A 23,648-nucleotide genomic window follows, 5' to 3' on the forward strand; every position below is an offset into this window, starting at 1 on the left:
GTCTTGCTCCACGAAGGTCTTAGTCACACAAACTTGTGACCTCAAATTCAGCACTGCAGTTGTAAAGTTGCCTAGTGTCATGGTAGCATCCCCGTCTCCTCCTCCTCCAGCTGTGCACCAAGCCACCAAATTTTTGCCCCAGCAGCGAAATGAGTTGCTACCCACCCGGCAGGCCAAAAAGGACAGAAGGAATGCTCTGGCAAAGACTATTTACGTCCCTCCTGCAACCAAACACCTAAGTCTTCATCTGGCAACTGCAAAGGCTCCAAGAAAGCAAACAAAGGCAAACAGTCTTCTCCTTCACCAACTCGGAGATACTCTTCAATAGTGTCACCCCTTGACAGCCTCACCTGGCCAACCTCCTTTTTGCCGGTGCTCACTGCCAACCATTTCTCTGCCCTGGAATTCGCTTGCTGACCCAGTACGAATGCTGATTTCCTCTGTAGATCACGTGGAGCAGGATCCTCTAGCCTTCTTCTTTGCCCATCATGGCTCTCCTCCAATGGAACATTCATGGTGTTAGATCCAACAAGGAGGAATATGGTTGCCCATGGAATTGCAGTGTCCACTTGTTTTCTGTCTCCAGGAAACAAAATTGCATCCTTGCAAATGCTTTGACCTCCCACATTTCTTTCTGGGCAGTTTTGACCTTTCTCCCAAGGACGGGATTCCATCTCATGGGGGAGTCATACTGTTCATATGGGGTGACATTCATCATCAAACCAACTCACTGAACGTATGGCTGCAAGCTGTTGCAGTCCGCATTTTCCTTCCTCGCTCCACCTTTTTCTCTTTGTACCGTCTATATCCCTCTGTCATTCTGTGTCACTAGGGTGGACTTCCTCCAGCTTATTGGGCAACTACCTCACCCCTTTTTGCTGCTCGGTGGCTAATACACTCCATCACCTTTGAGGCTCTCCCAGAACATATCTGACAGGTGCTTTCTTGGATGACCTCAATCAATTCAACCTCATCTGTCTTAACACTGGTGCCACCAACATTCCTTTCAGAATCCACACACACCTGTTCCCATTTGGACCTCTCGTTCTGCACTGCCTGGCTTGCCCGACGTCGCGAGTTGTCCATTCTCTCTGACATATACTCAAGTGACCTTTTCCCTTGTGCTGTCCATTTACTGACTCCTACCACAACTGTGTACTAACCAAATTGGCAGCTTTCTAAGACCAATTAGAGGGTTTACTCTTCCCTGGCAACCTTCAACAAACAACGTTTTCTCAGTTGTCGTGACCAGGTAGAATACCTTACAAATGTTATCCTTACTGCCACAGAACATTCCATTCCTCGCACTTCAACTTTACCATGCTGTGTCCCAGGCCCTTGGTGGACTGAGGAGCCGCAATGCAATTTTTCACACTAAGAATTTCTCTCCTTATTTTTAACCATCATCCTGTGATACGGATAGCAAAAAAGCTAGCTGGAAATAATTTACTTATTCTTTTAACAGTTTCACTCCCTCTTCCATTGTGTGAGCCAACCTCTGAAGGCTGTCTGGGACCGAGGTCCATTCCCCAATTTCCGGCCTGATCAAAGCAGATGATGTCACAGTGGACTCTATTGCTGTCTCCAACTCCTTGGGCTGCTATTTTGCAGAGATTTAGAGCTCCGCCCACTATCACCGTGCCTTTCTCCACAGGAAACGAGTGGAGGAGGCTTGGGTGACACCCTTCTCCTCTCAGAATCATGAGTGCTATAATGCCGCCTTTACTATGTGGGAGCTAGATCACATTCTGACTTCCTCCCTATCCTCTGCCCCATGGCCGGAGGATATTTGCATTCAGATGTTGCAGCATCTTTCTCTTGCGGGCAAGAACTTTCTCCTTCATACATACAATAGCAGCTGGGCAGATGGTACATTTCCCAGACGCTGGTGTGAAGCTGCTGTCATACCTGTACCTAAGCCAGGTAAGGACAGACACCTTCCTTTTAGCTACTGCCTCATTTCTCTCACCAGTTGTGTTCGCAAGGAGGTGGAACGTATGGTTCATGTCCAGCTGGTAGGGTGGCTTGAGTCTCACAATTTGCTAACCACTGCTCTATGTTGATTTCAGATGCCCCATTCCGCAGTTGACGACCTCGTCATTTTGTCAGCACATGTCATGAACGGTTTTATGTGAAAATACCAGGCTGTGACTGTTTTTTCTGATCTGGAGAAAGCCTGCTGGAGGACATACTCCGTACTCTTTACACAAGGGGCGAGTGGCCTCTGAGTCAACCTGCCCCGTTTCCTTCAGGAATTTTAAAAGATCAAGTTTTCAAGGTACGGTGTGCCTCAGGGTTCCGTCCTGAGCTTCATCCTCTTTGCTGTTGCCGTGAACCTTATTATGGCCTGTCTTCCACCAGGCATCTCCAGTTCCCTTTTCTTTGACAGTTTTGTGATCTATTGCAGTTCTCCACGGGCTTGTCTCCTTGAGCAGAGTCTTCAGTGATGTCTCAATATCTTTACTTGTGAAGCAATGACAATGGCTTTCGCTTTTCCTCTGACAAAACTGTTTGTATGAATTTCTGGTGGTGCAATGGGTTTCTTCTACCATCTTTACATCTTGAGCCTGTTGCTCTTCCATTCACTGAAACTACGAAATTCCTGGGGCTCATGCTCATAGGAAACTTTTTTGGTCTTCCCATGTGTCTCATCTGGGCACCTGCTCTTCATGATCCCTCAATGTCCTACGTGTTCTCAGCGGTACTTCCTGGAGAGTGGATTGGACCATCCTCCTCCATTTGTACAGATCCCTTGTCCGTTCTAAACTAGACTATGGGTGTTTCATTTATGCATCTGCATGTCTGTCCATCTTACACTTATGCATCTGCATGTCTGTCCATCTTACGCTGTTTCACTGTCTAAATATAATTCATCATTGTGGCATCCTTTTGGCGACTGGCACCTTTTACACTAGCCCGTTTGAGAGTATGTATGCGGAAGCTGCTGAACTGCTGCTACCGTACTGCCAGGATGTTCTCCTCAGTGGATACTCTTGATGTTTGTCTGCCGTGCCGTGCTTCACATATTATGCCTCCTCCTTCGATGACTCCTTTGACTGCCAGTATGGGGCACGTCCCTCTTCTCTGTTACTTCCTGGAGCTCACTTTTGGCTACCGCTCCTGCAGCTTAACTTCCTACCTGCCATTTTCCTGATGGGTGTGAACCCTTCACCATCTTGGCCTCGTGCAGTGGCCGGTGTTCACGTTGTACTTCATTCGTGTCCTAATGACACTACTCCAGATTCAATCTATCGCTGTAAGTTTCTTGACCTTCGCACAGAACTTAGCGATACTACCTTTGTGTACACTAATGGTTCTTGGACTCAGCATGGTGTCAGGTGTGCCCTTGTTATTGGCACTAGGCATTTTTGGTACCGCCTTCCGAAACTCTGCTTAGTACTTACAGTGGAGCTCTTCATCCTGTATCAGGCCACGCAGTACATCCGGCAACACAGGCGTTTCAAATGTGTCACTTGCTTCACCTCTCTCAGTGCCCTTCAAAGCCTCTGCGTACTGTATATAGTCCATCCCTTAGTGCAACGGGTCCAAGAAAGCTTCCACTTGTTCACTCTTGATGGAGCCACTGTGATGTTTATGTGGGTCCCTGGTCATGTCGGTCCGATGGAAAACGAGGCTGCTGAAGCTACTGCCAAGGCTGCAGCCCTCCTACCTCAGCCTGTTAGTTTTACGATGCCTTCTGATGATGTCTGTGTTGCCGTCTGTCAGCAGATGGTGACTCTTTGACATTACTACTCCTCTTCCCTTCATCGGAACAAGCTCAGGGAATTAACCCTCTCCCGGTTGCTTTGCAATCTCCTCTTGGCCCTCTCTCCTTGAGGAGATCTTTTTAGCTTGGTTGCATATTGTGCACTGTCATTTTAGCCATTGATATTTGTTAAGTGGTGATCCCCCACCTCTTTGTGCTTATTGTCAACAGCCTTTGACAGTTTGCCATTTCCTCACCAAATGCTCTTTTTTTTTAACCACTTACATTCTAATTTATGTTTGCTGTCTGTGTTACCAGCCATTTTAGTGAACGGGGTGTGGGCGTTCAACTGCATTTTACTTTTTATCCACTGTAGCAATATGGCTAAGGAGATTTAATCTTTAGTCCTGTGTTGTCTATATGGCATATTTTATGGACCTTCCTCCCAGAGGAAGTCCTTGTTTTTAACTGCCTTGCCTTCCGTCGATTGGTCTTAATGTGTAGTCACTTTTAGCTCCTTTTTTGTTTTAGCGTTCTAAGGTTCTGACATGGGCACACATGACCTTTGTTGTTTTTGCACCCTGACACAAAACAAAACAGCTCTGCTGCATTCATTGCTCAGCTTTTTGTATTGGTATGATTACCAAACATCTATCCAGGTGGATGAATGGCCACCACCAAACTGTAGCCAAGATCAGACTGGAGCACCCTATTGCACAACATGCAGCTGAACATAAAATGCATAATTTTAGTGGCTACTTCTGAACTGTGCAGATGGGAGTTATCCTTACTACACATTCTCTGCTCCTAAAATCAAACCAGCTTCAACCAATAGTAACCTTCTGTCCCTACAGCCTCCGTACAAAAGTTTCTGCTTGCTCTGCCTGTCCACCAACTCCCAAGTCATGCCCCACTCCCATTGTACACTGTTCTCTGCCAATGCACCCACCAATCTTTTCCCCTTCTCTGCTCCTCTCCTTTCTGCTCCCTTTTCCCTTCCCTCCCTCCCCCACAGCCTCCCAATGTTGCACTGTGTAGCCTTGTCTGCCACTTCTAGTTCCTACATGCTCTGCCAGACAGCACTGTTTTCTCTTCCTCCATCTGTATCCTGCTACCGTGCTATCCTCCCTCCCCCTTCCCCACTCCACTGCAGATTGTTCCTGTTTGGCGCTTTTCAGTGTTAGTCTGGCCTGAGCAACTAGTGTGTGGGTGCGACGTGTGTGTGTGTGTGAGAGAGAGAGAGAGAGAGAGAGAGAGAGAGAGTGAGAGTGAGAGTGAGAGTGAGGTGGGTGTGCTTGCTTGTGTGAATGTGTGTGTGTTGCTCTTTTGTGATGAAAGCCTTGGCCGAAAGTTTAATGTGTAACAGTCTTTTCATTGTGCCTGTCTGCGATTCAGTGTGTCATCTTTATGATGACTAGTAGTGTATCACTTCCATAACTGTCTCATATACAAGTCGCAGTAACAGAAGAAATATTGAATTTAATTGATGAAAGGAGAAAATATAAAAATGCAGTAAATGAAGCAGGCAAAAAGGAATACGAACGTCTCAAAAATGAGATCGACAGGAAGTGCAAAATGGCTAAGCAGGGATGGCTAGAGGACAAATGTAAGGATGTAGAGGCATATCTCACTAGGGGTATGATAGATACTGCCTACAGGAAAATTAAAGAGACCTTTGGAGATAAGAGAACCACTTGTATGAACATCAAGAGCTCAGATGGAAACCCAGTTCTAAGCAAAGAAGGGAAAGCAGAAAGGTGGAAGGAGTATATGGAGGGTCTATACAAGGGCGATGTACTTGAGGACAATATTATGGAAATGGAAGAGGATGTAGATGAAGATGAAATGGGAGATACGATACTGCGTGAAGAGTTTTGACAGAGCACTGAAAGACCTGAGTCGAAACAAGGCCCCCGGTGTAGACAACATTCCATTGGAACTACTGACTGCCTTGGGAGAGCCAGTCCTGACAAAACTCTACCATCTGGTGAGCAAGATGTATGAAGCAAGCAAAATACCCTCAGAATTCAAGAATAATATAATAATTCCAATCCCAAAGAAAGCAGGTGTTGACAGATGTGAAAATTACCGAACAATCAGTTTAATAAGCCACAGCTGCAAAATACTAACACAAATTCTTTACAGATGTATGGAAAAACTAGTAGAAGCCGACCTCGGGGAAGATCAGTTTGGATTCCGTAGAAATACTGGAACACGTGAGGCAATACTGACCTTACGACTTATATTAGAAGAAAGATTAAGCAAAGGCAAACCTACGTTTCTAGCATTTTTAGACTTAGAGAAAGCTTTTGACAATGTTGACTGGAATACTCTCTTTCAAATTCTAAAGGTGGCAGGGGTAAAATACAGGGGGCGAAAGGCTATTTACAATTTGTACAGAAACCAGATGGCAGTTATAAGAGTCGAGGGACATGAAAGGGAAGCAGTGGTTGGGAAGGGAGTAAGACAGGGTTGTAGCCTCTCCCCGATGTTATTCAATCTGTATATTGAGCAAGCAGTAAAGGAAACAAAAGAAAAATTCGGAGTAGGTATTAAAATCCATGGAGAAGAAATAAAAATGTTGAGGTTCGCCGATGACATTGTAATTCTGTCAGAGACAGCAAAGGACTTGGAAGAGCAGTTGAACGGAATGGATGGTGTCTTGAAGGGAGGATATAAGATGAACATCAACAAAAGCAAAACGAGGATAATGGAATGTAGTCGAATTAAGTCGGGTGATGTTGAGGGTATTAGATTAGAATATGAGACACTTAAAAGTAGTAAAGGAGTTTTGCTATTTTGGGAGCAAAATAACTGATGATGGTCGAAGTAGAGAGGATATAAAATGTAGACTGGCAATGGTAAGGAAAGCATTTCTGAAGAAGAGAAATTTGTTAACATCGAGTATAGATTTAAGTGTCAGGAAGTCATTTCTGAAAGTATTTGTATGGAGTGTAGCCATGTATGGAAGTGAAACATGGACAGTAAATAGTTTGGACAAGAAGAGAATAGAAGCTTTCGAAATGTGGTGCTACAGAAGAATGCTGAAGATTAGATGGGTAGATCACATAACTAATGAGGAAGTATTGAATAGGATTGGGGCGAAGAGAAGTTTGTGGCACAACTTGACCAGAAAAAAGGATCGGTTGGTAGGACATGTTCTGAGGCATCAAGGGATCACCAATTTAGTATTGGAGGGCAGCATGGAAGGTAAAAATCGTAGGGGGAGACCAAGAGATGAATACACAGCAGATTCAGAAGGATGTAGGTTGCAGTAGGTACTGGGAGATGAAGAAGCTTGCACAGGATAGAGTAGCATGGAGAGCTGCATCAAACCAGTCTCAGGACTGAAGACCACAACAACAACAACAACAACAACAACAACACAAGTCACATGAAATCGTGAGTTCAACAATAGTTTGGGCCAAGCATTCAAAGTTACTTTAGGTTACATAAAGATTAAATATTAAACATGTAATTTAAATAGTTTAAATCAGTTAAATGGTTAAATAAATAGTGCTGGTTTGTCCTTCTTTAAAAGTTGTAAAATGAATTAGACAACAACAGTGACAACAACAACAAAGACAGTCAAATTTTACCATCTCAGTGAGAGGTAAGGAATAATGATTTGGTCAGTTGAAAGGTCCTTTTAAACAGTTAAACTATATTTTCTAATTTGAATACACATGTGTTTGTGATTCAAAATTGTATAAATATGTGACCATAGAAATAGCAGAAACAGTCACATTGCTTTTAGTAAAGTGGAAATGATTTAGCCAGTATCTGTCTATCTCTTTCATACAGTTAATTACACTCAGATGCCATCCATAAATGTTGGCTTTCTTTCAATCATCTTGAACTTTTTCACAGACCTATGAGTTTCGGTGTAATGCCCAGACATCTACTTACATGCAAACTGATTGACAGCTAGCAAACTACACTCTCACATCCACTGTGTGTCTGTACCTTTTGATTCTACAATACTCTATGTTTTCCATTAAATAGTTCCTACTTGAATCATTACGACGACTTGCAGACAATTTTCACAGAGGAAATGGAAAACCGTTCCAACTTTCCGTGAGTCATCTGCCAAGATGAGAAGTAAAGAATATGGAAGACAATGCGTAGCATAGAGAGCCAGAAGGAGGGAGTGGTCCACCGGGATGTGAGCTACTGTGTGTAAAGCTCTGCTGCAACAACATGGGGGTGGTTCATTACATAAAATAAAACTATGGTAGAGTTTATGTTGTTCCATCACCGAATGGGGAGGGGTCTTATTCACAGCTGCCATTCTGCCCTGAGATAGTCAAAGTGAATGTTGGACAAGCAATAGCTTCTCTAGCAAAGTGGTCAGCCAATTCAATCCCTGGACTATTCACATCACTTTGATCCCAAAGAAAGGCTACTGAGCAGGCAGTACGGCTATAGTCAGAGAGATGGTTATGAGTAGCAGACATTACAGGGTGACAAAAGTAACATCAATCAGACTGCTCATTGAGTCATTAGAAATCAAAACACAATTGAGGGAGGTCTGTTCAGTAAAACACAAGGCTTATTTAATGGCTATCAGCTCTGCCATAAAAATACTACATGTTTCCAGCAACAAATGTTGTTCCTGACCCCTGGAAGATGTGAAAACATATCCTGTCCTGTCCATAGTTTTAGAGCCATCAGTGTGAATGGCAGTAGCACCCCGATACTTCTGAAGAACTGAAGGGAACAGATGGTGAAAGGACATGGGAGCAGATAAAACTTTAGGATCTTGAAGTAGATTGATCCTAATTCATCGTCTGGTTGTTGACCAAGGTAAAGAGTGCAGGAAAACATGGAGCACTCATTCTGTGGAGGTTAGGCAGAGGTCATGGCAGATAGCCGCAAGGCGAGTTCCAACTGGTAATCCCAACCGAGGATGGGTGTCAGGATGTCGATGCCCATTGGGGGGAGGGGGGAATTTGATAAGTTGGATTATCGTTTTTTTCTGTTTCTAAGACCATCCTTGCTCATGGAGTTCCAATGAAGTTTGAAATCCACAGACCTGTCCCCATAACTGATCAGGACCCTCTGTTTCAGAGCTGAGTGTAAGAGTCGGAGTTTTTATGACAAGCTGTTTCTTGGAGTTATGCCACAGGGTTGAGAAATATAAGGTTCCCCTTAATGGGATAGGGTTGCACTGCACATCATAGTTGGCTACCCATGTGGCTGACTGCTTTGAGCATACACAAGGCTTTTTAACGTAGGTGACTCTCCATCTGATCCAGATAATGATAGCTGTAGGAGACCCCAAAGTGTTAGTGCAAGACTCAAATGGCCCCTGCAGATGGGAATGTTAATATGCTAGTGATCATTTGCCAAAGCATTTGCAATAAAGTTGCTGAGGTTGAAGCAGTCCTAAAAAGCAGTGGAGCTCATATAATACGGGGTACAGTAAGCTGGCTAAAACCCAAAACTGGCAGCAGCAAGATTTGTTGTACAACTCTTAAGTATTATTGAAAGGATATGCTGATGGGAAATGGAGATGGTGTATTTATTGCAGTGGACTAGAAACTCATATTCTCTGTGATAGAAATTGAAGATGCATGCAAGATTATTTGGGCAAGACTTGCCATCAAGTGTGGGCATAAACTTGTAATTGAATCTTTCTATCATTAACAAAACTCATCCCAAATCCAAAAAAACTTTAGAGTAAACCTCAGCTCGCTAGTACATAAGTTCTGCCTTCACGATGTTTATATGAGAGGAGACTTTATCATCCAACAATATAGTGCAAAAGTCAAGGTTCAGCAAGTGGCAAGTGTGACAAGACATCTTGTGAAATTACCTAGAACAGATACTGTCATTCACGCTGGCAGCTCTAAAACCATGGACAGGACAGGATTTGCTTTCACATCTGTCATATGTGAGGAACAACATTTGTTGCTAGAAACTTGTAGTATTTTTACAGCAGAGCTGATAGGCATTAACTGAGCCTTATGTCCTTTTAAACAGACCTCCCTTGATCGTGTGTAATTTCTAATGACTCAATGCACAATTTTAAGGCTATTGAATGATCATATTGTTGTCATGCTGTGATGTTTGCTATTTGTAATCTCTCTCTTCCTTTATTCGTACTGCTGCTCTGTAGTCTTTCTCTGGATCATAAGTCATGCGGGTATTCAAGGGAATGAACAGGCTGACCATTTGGCTACAGAAGCAGTTGCTTGTCCAACATTCGCTTTGACTGTTTCAGGCATGGATTTGCAAGTGCAAACAAGACCTCTTCTCACTCCGAGATGGGATGAAATCTGGTGGGGTTAATAGTACTCCTTCATTTCTCCTGAAAGAAATCCACAGTCCTGTTTCACCTCCACATCTGTCACACCAGATTAATCCATGGTTTTATTTTATGTAATGGGCCACCCCCATATTGTTGTTGTTGTGGAGCTTCATACACAGTTGCTCACATTCTGGTGGACTACCCCCTCCTTCTGGTTCTCCTGGATTCTTTGCCTCTAATATTGGCAGATGACTGATGTATAGCTGTACTGGTTCTCCATTTTCTCTGTGAAAATAATTTTTATTCTCAGATATCAAGCAATGGAAAATCCCACTTATTTGTGCAGTATGAACCATGGTTCACTGACTGCGTGGGGGTCTTTAATATTGATTATATCTTTTTCTCATCGAGTCTCCTGGCTGCTTTGATTTTTTGATGTGTGGGTTTGTTATTGTTAATAATTATGCTTGGTTCTTTGTCTAGTGGTTTCTCAAATTTTACAAAAGAGTTTGTGTGTATATAGATCTGTCATAGCATACAAAAGTTTATAATCTTGGGACTGTATGCCTATTCTGCTTTTGATTATTTCAGATTGCTGATGGCCAGAGAGATCTCATTACTAAGCTTTCTCTTAAAACTAGAAAGTTTATTGGTAACACTAGCATGGATCCTCAATTATCTTTACTTATGGCAAATCAAGCTCGTGTACAAGAAGCAGATCTGGTGCTTGACCCTTTTGTGGGATCAGGTGAGGTTAATAGTGCAATCTTATATTTGAAGTATGTTGTTTGAAAGCTTAATAATGTGTTATTAGTAACATTACGGACAGTGAAAAAGAAGTACAGAGGTGCAAACAATGCAAGGAACACAGTTTTGGAATTGACTGTGTAACTTCTGATATGAGAAATTCGCTTTTATGTGTAACATTTCAGAACTGTGCTAAATAGTATATCACCAACTGTAGGCCAGTAGAGATTGTTTTGTATCTTTCATGAATTTAGAGTGCCACTACCTATAACATTCTTGATGTTGTGAGCAAGGAGGGTTAGCTGAGTTTTACATAATTGTGTATAGTGTTCCATACCATTTTCTGCAGAATACTCATTCCGTCTTACAGAATTAATGTTATATGAACATTGGATGTGTTCTATAATTTTAGGACATACCAATGTGAGCATAGTAAGTCTGCACTTTTGTGTGCGGGGTTCAGTGAATAATGCAGTATTTTTTTCTGGAAGCATGTTGGTTTTATTCAGCATTCCAATACATCATATTATTCTCCACTCATTTATCTAAAAAACACTATTTTTCAACATAATCTCTTTTCATTGGGGTGGCCTTACTTCACCTTACTAGGAGGGCCTATATGCCTGCAATGTACCATTCCACTGGTTGACATTGGAGCCAATGTCTTGCTGTATCAGTAACCTCCCTGTCAATCACATACTGCTTCCCACAGAGAGCATCCTTCATTGGGCGAGACACGTCGAAGCCAGAAGGTGCGAGATTTGGGTTGTAGGGTGGATGAGGAAGAACAGATCAGTGAAGTTTTATGAGCTCCTCTTGGGTGTGCAGACTCGTGTACGGCCTTGCGGTGTCAAAGTCATTTCTTCAGTTTCCTGAGAGTAGTACAACACACTTCAGAGTTGATTGTTGCAACAGGGGGGAGGACACCAAACAGAATAAATCCTTCAGAATCCCAGACGACGGTCACCACGACTTCACTGGCTGAGGGTGTGGCTTTGAACATTTTCTTTGGAGGAGAGGTGGTGTGGTACCACTCCACAGATTGCTGTTTTGTTTCCGGTTCGAAGTGACGAACCCGTGTTTCATCATCTGTGATGACGTTCAGCAAAAATTTGTCACGATCAATCTCATACCGTGCAAGCAATTCTGCAAAGATGATCCTTCATTGCTCTCTATGGTCTTCTTTTAGGTGGCGAGGAATCCAGTGGGCGCACGCCTCTAAGACCCCAACTGGTGGATGAGTGTTTCGGCACTGCTGACAGAGATGTACAGTTGTGCAATGAGGTGTTTAATTGTGATCTGTCAGTCTCCTCAAATGACAGGGTCTGTATGTTCAAACACTGCAGGAGTCACAACAGTGTGCAACCTGCCGGCAAGCGGGAGACTGGACATTTTTGCACGACCTTGTTGCAGTGATGACAGACACCTCAACCAGCGACTGACTCGCTGTGCATTTATTCACTGTCAGGTCTCCGTATACATTCTGTGAGTGCCTAAGAATATCTGTGATGCTCTGGATTTTCCGCCAAAAAAATAACTCGGTGATAACTCTCTGCTTGGAATGCTCCTCTGCTACAGATGCCATTTTGAAGGCTACACGTAGTGCTGTTACCTATCAGAACTTCATGAAATTTTGGGGCCAGAGAAGGAATATTCCACGATATCCTGCAACGAATTCCGCATTTTTCAACTGAAATTGACTCAGAGAAAAAGTGTTACATTATTTATTTAATACCCCTTGTACATATGTCCAGCAACTTTTCTCAAAAATTGGAATGACCGACACCTTTTTTCTGTTGTGTTTTACTTCTCATTGCTGCAGCAACCTTCTATAAATGGAAGATACTAGAAGGGCCATTTCGGTTGCAAACATAAAGCAGAATGTAATTACTATTGTATCAGTTCTATTTACCTCTTCATTATTGAATAGATTTAATTGCTTTTCAACTAAGAAGCAGTCTCCCATTTGTATACATGTTATTTTTGTGGCTGTGCAGCATTTTAAAGCAAAGCCTCTGGTATAACCTTTTTTGTATGAAGACAAAGAAATTTAGAACTAGATAAAATTCCAAAACAATGCCAAGAGAAAAAGGTTTGTAGAGAATAACATCTCTTGTACTGTATATGAGGCATAGATGTGCACTCTTAATTATCAACTCAAATCTGTGACACTTCCTGATCTTTTCACTTGATCTTTACATTCTGACTCTTTAATGCAGCAAGTTTTTCCCAGTGATGACTGATAACCCAAAGAAGTCACTTATGTGTCTGAGCTAGTATACAGAATAAGCTGGTTCATTGTCATGGAGCATATGCTGTTTCTTTTGCCCCTCAAATTCTGGTTGGTTAGGAATGATTCCTCGAGATGACTCTTGAATAGGCTGGCATAGGATGGTGTCATGTGGGAGACCTTTGCTGTAGCCCAGACTTATTTTTAGGTGATGTCTTTGAACGAGAAGTAATTGTGTGTGAGGATATAGATGTTCATAGCAACCAGGAAGGAGGTAGTAGGTTTGCACTCAGCAGGGCATTGGGTACTCACTTTGGCTTTTCTGAACTGCACAGGTGGGAACTCTCCCTACAACATATCCTTCGTTCCTGTAACCTCCCTGGGCCTAAACCTTCTCTAGTCCCTGTCTTCACCTACCTACCTCATTTCCTGCTCCCACTCTAGTACTACACTCACCTTCTATCCAATCAGTGCAACTACAAGTCATTTCTCCTTTTCTGCTTCTCTACTCTCCCTCCCTTCCCCCTCCCCCTACTCCTCTGCCTTCCTCCTCCTCCTCCTCCTCCTCCTCCTCCTCCTCCTCCCCCCCCCCCCCCCCATCTCCCAGCATAACCTCTCAACACTGCACTTAGCAGTCCTATCTTGTCCCCACAACATCCCTGCATGCACCAACAGGCACCAATAGCATCATCCCCCATACCTAACCTGTATCCCTCCCCATCCCCACCTCATGCTACATCCTTACCCCCACCACCCATCACAGCAGATTGCTGTCCACATCAGTCACAGTCACAGTCAGCCGTCAGCCCTCAGCACCCAGATATAGTGACTGTGTGTGTGTGTGTGTGTGTGTGTGTGTGTGTGTGTGTTGTGTGTGTGTGTGTGTGTGTGTTTTCTTGTATGGAAGGACTTCGTCTGAAAGCTTAAATATTTTAATGGTCTGTCTCATTGTGCCTGTCTCCAACTCATTGCCTCATCTATGTGGTGAGCAGCAATCTGTCCTTTCCATATTGTCATTAGTCCATCCTGGACTTTGTATTGTTAGGAATAAAAATGAAACAGATGAAAAAATTGCAATACTTCCGGGAAATATTTAGGATCTGAGAAGTCTTAATTTATCTTGGAAGTTCCTTACAGTCTCTATATAGCTAAACTGAAAATTTAGGTGACTGATCGGGGAGGTGAGAGAAGTGCACCATGTGTCCCTAGCATTCCATAAGTTATGTGGGTTTCCTGGGTGGTGCTAAATAAGGAGTACTGCAAGAGAACTCTGCTTTTTTTCTGAGTATGAGTTTGGTGTGACTGGGTGTCATGAACTGGAGTGGTGACCAGTACTAGTCATCTGGAGCCATGAACTCAAGGCATGCTTCAATGGCCTCTGCACAGCCTGGCAGTGGAACATTGTATGCCATAAGAAGGCTCAAATACCCAAGTTAAGGGCAACAAATGGCTAAGAGGAAACAGTCATTAGCAGGAAACTTGTAGGTCACTGCATTCCATGTGTAACATGTTTGCTCAGATGACTGTACCTCTGCCTGAGTTGTGACTTATTTTCCTAGTTGTAATTGGGATCTCAGTGGTTATTATTTCACAAACTAACAACACTCCAAATGGGTGGATGTGCTGTCTGAGAGCAATTACACCAAAACATCTGAGAGCTCTGTGAGTGATAGCCCTCCCAAAATGACACACTGAAGAAATCTACAAACTTTAACAGAGCATGTATTGTGTCACCTAACATTTGCCTTTATCGAAACATGAAAGTGTGTCACCTTCCATTTTTCAAAAAGCTTTGCAGTGTATTGCAGCTACTCATTAACGCTATAAACATCTCAGAAACAGAACACATTGTGTAAAAATAGCTACACCTTTACAAGCCACATAATTACAAGATGTGAAGTTGCCAAGTGAGTACAGAGATCTGCATTGTCACAAATTTCAGCAGGAGTGTAATATTGTGCAGGAATCTAATGGGATCTCTTAAGAAAGATGAACTGAGAAAAGATAGCATTATTAGAGGAAAAAAAATTAACAACTCATAACAAAGACAGTAAACAGTGAGCAGGAAAATTCACCCAACTTCAACACACCATTGTTATCATAATACATCAAGTCCGGTTTTATCAATCTCAAAGTGTAATACCTTTGTGCTGGACGCAATAAAGTTTATTAAATGCAAACATTGTGGTTACACCAGCATAAATTGCAAGGCTCAGGTAATTATGGCAGATGTGGCAAAGCTGATATAAACCTAAAACACCACATTCATTGCCATTATTCTGCATAAATAGCTGCCGAAATCTTGCAGTTTGGAATTGCTAGTGATCGACAGAAAACTGAGGAAACCAAAGTGACAAAACAAACCCCACATGCAAAAGCAGGAAATGCACATAAGGCTATGAACCCACCAGTATTTATAATATATCTTGAAGATGTGATTAATAAGGCAGTAGATACAAGCAATTCTTTAACATAGACTTCTCTGTGGAAGCTAGAACAAACCACCATAACTGCATTTGATCTTACAGTCATAAACTAAAAATACATCTTAAACACAGGGGAATTGGAAAAAACAGCAATTGTGTCTCAGGCTCTCAGTTGCCAACTTCAGACCCTAAACATAAAAATGTATGTGTACAGTAAAACTGGGCTGGACCATCGAACCTTACTGATTTGATTTGGATGGAATGTCAGAAAGACTCTTTGAAGTTTCTATAAGTTATTACACCAGATGTGTCTCATAAGACTTGTCAGGTGCAGTTGTTTTGGCAGATTTTCGATGACGCTGTTGTTGCAATGTGTGGCTGGAGTCAGCGGAAGTAAAAACTGCTCATCACACCTTTCATGTGCTGACCATTGTCAACAAACAGTGTCAGTTTGTTTCCTGTTGCAAACAAAATTATTTTTAAAGTGGAATTTTATGTTCCCGTTCAATCAAGTGGACCCAAATTAATCCAGTGCAGTATTCCTATTTATCAATATGTGTTAACAGGGACAGTAAAACAAGAACCAGTGCTTCAGCAGCACCTGATGATGCCAGTTTCAGTGATATTGAACGAGTTATGGAAATTCAGTGCCACATGTACCACCTAGTGACTATCTAAATTATATGGAACCTTGTGGGGAAAATAAATTGTCTTGCTATAAATATAATGGAGACGAGCAATTTTATTGAATGTTCTAAGATGGAGAACCACATTGTGAACCTTAAAGTTCACACCACAGGAAACAAAATTAATTGGACGCAAATACATGAAATAATGTTGGAAAAGGAAGAGCCATTCAAGTTGTACATAAAAGCAGACCATAATGATGATTCCTATATCGCTGTGGGCCTACATAAGAAACAAAGCAGAAGACCATCTAACTCAAACTTTAATGGACTCTTTGAACCACTATAGCCTCAAGGGAATGCCATACTAGATGTAGCTTGAAGATCTGAAATCTGTGTTTTACTTGATACCTAGCACTGCCAAACACTTCTATCATTCTGTTACTGGAGATGATCAAGTTGTTAGGGACCTTGAAGGATTTACTGGTGTATTTGATTTTGGAGAAGAAGCTTAATGATGGCAAAAAGGTTGCATAATGCACAAAGCGGGACATTGAGTTTAGTATGTATTTCAAAAAATTACTTGATAAACCACAGTACAAATACACACACAAAACACATGCACCCATACACACACCTGTGCCCCTACATTGTGTTGGCTGGGCACATAATACCAGCACTGTATTTCAGCAGATGGACTACGGGTTTTGTACAGTGGGGGGGGGGGGGCAGGAAGAGGGGTTTTGGATGTTCAGTGAGAGGCTGAGAGAGAAGCAGCAGTTTTGCTGCCTAGAAATACAGAAGGGGGTGGGGGTGAAAGGTTCACAGGCTAGGCATGTGTTGCACAGATGCTGGAACCAATGGGATGCAGTGCATGATGGAGGTGACATGGGGATGGGGCTTGGGTGGGGCTGACAGGACAGAAGAAGGGGAAACTGTTCCTTCCCACTCCTCCTAAAGCAGTATTCCATCACCCACCCAACCTGCACAACATTCTGGTCCATATGCCTTTGTCATTCCCAGTACCTTGCCGTAGAGATCGTATTCCTGTCAAAAGCCCAGATACAGGTCTTGCCCAATCTATCGATTCAACACTTCCTACTACATTCCTGTTACAGGCTTACCTTACCCCATCGGAGGCAGGGCTACTTGTGAAAGCAACTGTGTCATATATGAATTTTGCTGCAATCACTGTACAGTTATTTTATATCAGTATGACAATGAACCAGCTGTTTATCTTAATGAATGGTACTGCCAAATTGTGGCCAAGAGAAAAGTTGACCACCCAGTGGCACAACATCCTGCTGGCAACAACATGCTTGATTTCAATGGCTGATTCACAAACAAGGCTATCTGGATCCTATCCAGCACCAACTTTTCTGGACTATGCAGATGAGAGTTATGCTTGCAACACATAATTTTGTCTCATAACTGTCCTGGTCTCAGTCTCCATTAACCACAGTCCCCACAACTTCCACCCAACAGTTTCTCCTTCCTATGTCATGTCATCACCTTCATCACATGCTGGATCCTCCTGGCTCTGGTACCTGCACATCACATGCCTAGCCCTTGCACTTGCCACCCTTCCTTCCCACATTACAGCCAGGAAACACTTTGTAACAGTCCGTGGTTGGTTGGTTGGTTGGTTGGTTGGTTTGTCGGGGAGGGGACCAAGCAGCCAGGTCATCGGTCCCATAGGATTAGGGAAGGAAGTCAGCAGTGCCCTTTCAAAGGAACCATCTCGGTGTTTGCCTGAAGTGATTTTGGGAAATCATGGAAAATCTAAATCAGGATGGCTGGACTTGGGCTTGAAATGTCATCCTCTCGAATGGGAGTACAGTGTGCTAACCACTGTGGGACTTCGCTTGGTGTAACAATTCATGCTAATACATACTCTGTATGACATGATATGAGTAACAGATCTCTCAAATCTTAATGACAGTTCATCTTCCTTTCTTATTCTAGTGATGTTATATTGATTGTCACGATACTCCTTGCTCCATGGTGTGCAGCATATTTCTGAAATGAGAAGAGACTGTTGGAGTAAACCATGCCAATCAGCAGGTGCCATGAAGCATGATAAAGCAGCTCTTATTATCCTGCCTTGCAGAAATGCTGTGTCCATCAATTTTTAGGAGACAGAATCATCTGCAGTTTGTTCACGGGTGGCATAGTTGGTTGAATTGATGACAGAGTTTTTTTCTGACAAAATAGCATGTTCGAAAAGCCATTGATGATTTTTGTAATTTGTGAATTTATGGAAAAACTTTCTCAATGAATCGTTCAATCGATGAAACAATGACATAAAAGTTTAATGGGAATGAAGTATATTTTGTGATGACGTCAAGTGGAACTTTTCCATTCTCAATGTGCAGTAGCTGTTTTGACGATGTGGCTGGCACACTCTGCTGTAGACGTATGCAAATATTAATCTTTAATGTAAGTTTATGCACGTCTCCAAAGATGCTTTGAAACTTGCATTGAGTTCCATCAGCCATAATTGATTTTAGTACAACTGGTGTAGTCTGTATGAAGTCAAATGCTAATATGTCAGCTTCACCAAACAGTTGTGCATTTCCTCATAAATTTTGAAGAGATCAATTAAGCGCTTCAAGCAACTTCTTATGTGCCATGATGCATTCATTCCAGTCAGTCAGTTTTGAAATTAGCTATAATTTCGCTGTGCCAGAACCTTTTGAAATATAACATATTTGAGTCTTTGCAAAATGTATATTGAAAGGAAATTTGAGCACTAAATGTACTATATGGCCAGCATTGAATAATGTAGCTGCAATACCTGATGATGCAAGAGCCAAAGGAATTCTATTTTGAGAGTAAATGTTAGCTTACATCAAACTGAAGAGAAACATTTTTCCTGTGCTACCGGACATATAAATGAAAAATAGGTTGCCACTACCATTGACCACCACATTTTTAATTGTTTTGTAGGCTAACTTTTGATCTACAAGGAAGAATTGTTCATTTGTTATGACAAATCCACACAAGACATCAGCGTTTAATTGTTGTTCTGTCAATAAATCTTGATCACAGTGGTTATACACAGAACACTATGGTGCAACCATGCCAAGTTGAAAGAGTGCTTTGTTGTTGTTGATTAAGCATGTGTCTTAGATTTCTGTGAGAGATTCACTGAAAATGCTGTCCAAAAATAGAATGTTGTTACCTTTCCTAATGGTATGAATTTGGTATGAAATATCTTTGCTCAAGCCCGCACTGAATTTTTCCCACATATCGTTTGGTTTGGATGGTGAACATGTGGTCAAAATAATGGCAGATAATGTTCGTATTTTGTGTGGGTGGCAACTGAAAGAGGCGTCCATCAATGTGGTTTCTCAGTGTTTATCACTTTCAAGTAAAGCTTCTCTGCATGTCTGGCATTCTACACCATTAATCATTCTAAAATTGGCAAATGAAGTTGGACCTGTCATATTAATCAGCAGCATTCTCAAATAGTAGCATTTGGCATTATTGGGTGTACTGTGTGAATATGGCTCAATACATCAGAGGAATATGGATTTTGATAGCCTTTACCCATGTGCCTTGTTCACATGCTTAAAATTTTTTGGAATAGTATTCCATGTGTAGTACTTTGGTACCTCCATGTACTTCATGTTTTGGCAAATACGTTACGGCACAGCACAAAAAATGGTGCCACACTTGCGTGTGCTAGTGCAACAAAAACATTTTATGCATTCTCCTCTGTGAAATATACTCTTTGTCCATTTTTAAGGTGAACACTAAGATGAACAACATTGGTGTGCTGCCTGTGAATTTGAGAATTGAAAACGCATCTCACTGCCTTGTTGCTGCTGCTATATCAGCATGTTTCAAAGTGTGTAACATCATCTGTTCACATATTTGTGTGTATACTTTATTGTTTTAAGTAAATTGCAGTATTGTCCATTTACTAGCACTAATTTATTTTTTATTTTTTTTATATATGTATATAACCAAGGCAAAGATGTTACAGTCAATCTGATGTTGATTTCAGTATTGGCATTTTTCATGCTGATTCTAGCTGTGTGACCTCCATTATCTGGTTCATGGCATCGGTATTGAGGATGGTCATCATCACCATTTCAAGTATGATGAATCAGTTTTCTTGGATGCTTTTTCAAGCATTTTTTATCTGCAAAAATGCATGGTGATTGTTGGTTCATAGCAGCTCATGGTCCTTGCACCATATGTTTGGTGACAATATTGAATAGCAGTTGATCATCTTCAAGATATGGTGTTTCTGCAGAAATTACATCATCAATTTGAACTGAATATATTTTCATTTTGAGCCATATGAGAATGTGTATATGAAGGAGACCTTTCTTTTGCCACTCCACAGAATACATCCAGCATTTAATTGCACCATAAATGTGATGCTTCACAATTAAAGCCCTCAATGCAGAGAATTTTCGTTTGAAAACATGCAGTCAAATCGTCTCAGTCAGATAGAGCTTGACCAGGCAATAGACCTTCTTTATCTTGTTCATCGCTGGATTGCATGTGAATGTTTTAAGTCAGGATGCCCCATGAACCATCATGTGTGATGGCATCCTGTCTGTATTTATGCATGTGTTGCTGATTGAGAGTGAATGTCAATGGAAATAGCTCCATTTTTCCAATGTCACTGACATTTCCATCATTCGCAATCACACATCATAAATGAATGCACTTCTCTGAACTAAGTGATTTTTGATTTAATCAAATGAAGAGGAGATGATCACACTCAAATTTCGCATACATATCTACTGCGTATTGATGAAACATTTGACAGCATTGTAAAATATGATTTGTTCTGTTTTGACGTATCTTTATGTGGTATGAAGAATAATTCATTGCTAATACTTTTTTTATTAAGTTCATCACCTGAAAAATAAGTAATAGGAAAGAAGTGGTTAGAAAAAGGGAAATTAGATGCGCAAAATTATAAGGGATAGTTTGTTTTTGTTTTATACATGAAATGTGTGCAGGTAAAAGTGAATGCAGTTATTTGTAGTTGGACTACTGTACATAATATTGACATGATATCCGCCCTCCCCCTCCCAAAAATTATGGGATACTGCAGCACGTCATGACATTGATGCATTTCAATGTGTTATTACTTCCTTGTAGAATTATATCATGCTTATGACACTCTTGCCCATTACAACAATCACTACTTCACTGATGGTAGGTGTGTTGTAGTGTCTACCATGCCTTGTAACTGCTGTTTTGTTGGCTCTGGTGTGCATTGGATAATGGTCAGTTGGTACTCTTCAATTGCTGATTTGAACAATTTTATCAGGGTATTGTGTCAGTGCAAAAAGATTTCAAAGTAGATAATATGTGATGTGTGGGGCCTGGAATCACACTGTGTCACTGATCAACTTCCACATCATTCTCGGCCAAAAAGTAGATTTGTAGAAATTTATGTTCAGCACCGGGAAATGGTAGAAATTGTCTAATAATTTGTTGGCCCCAAACAATGTCATTTGAAATGCCAAATTGTATTTGTGAACGTGTTGTAGAAGGTGCTTGGAATCAGCAGAGTCACCTCAGAGCAATGACAACAGAGGTTCATGTGGTGTACACAGATTTGGGAGTTTAACTTTCCCATTTTCACAGTGCATTCTGGTTGTTTTAGTGTAGAACTTTTGTGTTCCACAATGTGCACATGACTTATCCATGTGGCTGGTGTCTAGACTTGGATGCAGATTGTAGTTGTAACTGACCCAGTATTGGAATGCAGCAAGAGTTAAGTCAGCATACACTGTCCATTGAGATCGAGTAGCACGGAAATGTTCTGCGTTCACTCTAACTGTTAGTTGCCATGCTGATTCCATTGCACCATGATCGAGTAGCTCGTAAATAGCAGCTAAATTTTCTTGCTGCACATTGCCTTTCTGAATCCAAAGCACTTGATCGAGCAGGCTATAAATGATCAGATAAATGTCTTGCTGTGCATTGATCTTCCAATTCTAATACACTTGATTGAGTGACTTGTAAATTATGCGATTCTTTGCTTGCTTGATGCTCCTCACTTTATAGAGAAGCATGTAATCACTTTCTCTTTGTGCCTGGCTGGCAGATGTACCAATTGATACGCATTTAGGAGGCTTGATTATTTTCATGGCGAAAACAACAACTACTGTACGAAGTTTCAACACAATTGGATGAACTAATTATTTTGCTTATCTATAGAAGTTATTGTGTATGCTACTCACTTTTGTTAAGCAGACTGTTACATGGGTCAACCGACATCTGAGAGCTTACAGAAATTGCACCATATAGAAGACAAATGTCGAGACTTGCAGCATTGTTTTTTCATAGTCAGTTTTAATGGAAAACCTGCACATTGTTGCTGAAAAAGCTGTATAGCTACAAATCTTCTCCAGACAGTGCCAATCATTTTGCAAAAAACCAAGCATAAATCAGGCCATTACATTTTGAGATCATACATTCTGAACAGACAAACAAAGATTTGTTTTTGGGCAGTTAAGATATAATTTTGCACTGTGACAAACAATCTACTGCCGCAAATATATATATGAAACTCTGCTTCTTCACTTACACAAAGTACCAAATACATAAACTGCTGTGAAATCGTGTGGAGCCTTTGGTATTATTGCATACATTTTGTAAGTTACTTGCCTATTGTCTTCTTTAGCATTTTGGCACTGTGTGCATGTCCTTAAAATTCTTCATACTTCTCTACTTAAGTTCTTAAATTAATAGAGTTTTCCAGAGTTTTCCAGATGCTTAATACATTTTCGAATACCAGGATGACCATATCATCTATATAAAAATCAAATTGGGTCTTCTGCTGCTATTACAGAAATACATAGCCTCCAGTGCTTTGAATCTTTGATTAGCCTCCAAAACAAAGTACCCTTATGTAAGAACCACTTACTCTCCTCCTCCTCCAACAACATTCCTTGACTCAGTGATCTAACAATATCACTGAAATATCCATCACATACCAGCCCTCTTTTGATTTTTCTAGCTAGAAATCACACTTCATTATTGGTTTAAATAGCAGTTAAGTTAACTGTAAATGTTATTCCTGGGCTTTCTGTTTTACCCAAGGGCAATACTTAGTGGCCATTTGATGTACTTTATTTGTAATCTGAACACTTGTAAAGAATAAGAACCACCTCATTAATCTACTATGCAGTAGCATACTTTCTGTTAAAAATTCAAGGGTTTGGTGGTCTGTGTATATTATTGTTTGTGATCCCAAACCAGAATTTGTAATTTCTGAAACCCCAAAATGATGGTCAATAGTTCCTTTTCTGTAGCTCTAAAATGGATCCAGTTCCCCTCAAATCAATTTCCGGCCTAACCCATTTTCTGACACATCATTGGCTAATTGAAAAGCTTAGTTAACTAAAATTTTAGCCTCCACTTAGCTTAATATTATTAAATGCTTCGGCAGCATCATCTGAAATCCATGTCTTCATCAATTACAATTGCAGTGGGCACAGGACCATCAGAACTTGACTGTCGGCTCTTCGGGGAATCACGTTTTTGCAACAATTGGTCACTGGTCATCTCCACAAATGCTGTCATTGAGGTTAATGGTGGCTCAAAACATGCAACACACCACGCATGCAGGCTGGTGGGAACAGTATTATACTATGGGAGACATTCTCCTGCACTTGCATGG

The 23,648-nt window shown here is 41.4% G+C and overlaps 1 protein-coding gene across 3 annotated transcripts in view; it reads left to right on the forward strand.

Moving 5' to 3' along the window:
* The window catches only part of LOC126181702 (tRNA (guanine(10)-N2)-methyltransferase homolog), a 178,484-nt gene that overhangs the window by 73,221 nt on the left and 81,615 nt on the right, over positions 1–23,648 (forward strand). For all 3 annotated transcript variants that reach the window (XM_049924791.1, XM_049924792.1, XM_049924793.1), the window contains one exon: positions 10,551–10,707. In XM_049924791.1, coding sequence (XP_049780748.1) covers positions 10,551–10,707 — 157 coding nt within the window. The remainder of the gene's footprint in view (positions 1–10,550; positions 10,708–23,648) is intronic.

The sequence above is a fragment of the Schistocerca cancellata genome, chromosome 1 (assembly GCF_023864275.1).
Source record: "Schistocerca cancellata isolate TAMUIC-IGC-003103 chromosome 1, iqSchCanc2.1, whole genome shotgun sequence".
Lineage (NCBI taxonomy): Eukaryota > Metazoa > Arthropoda > Insecta > Orthoptera > Acrididae > Schistocerca > Schistocerca cancellata.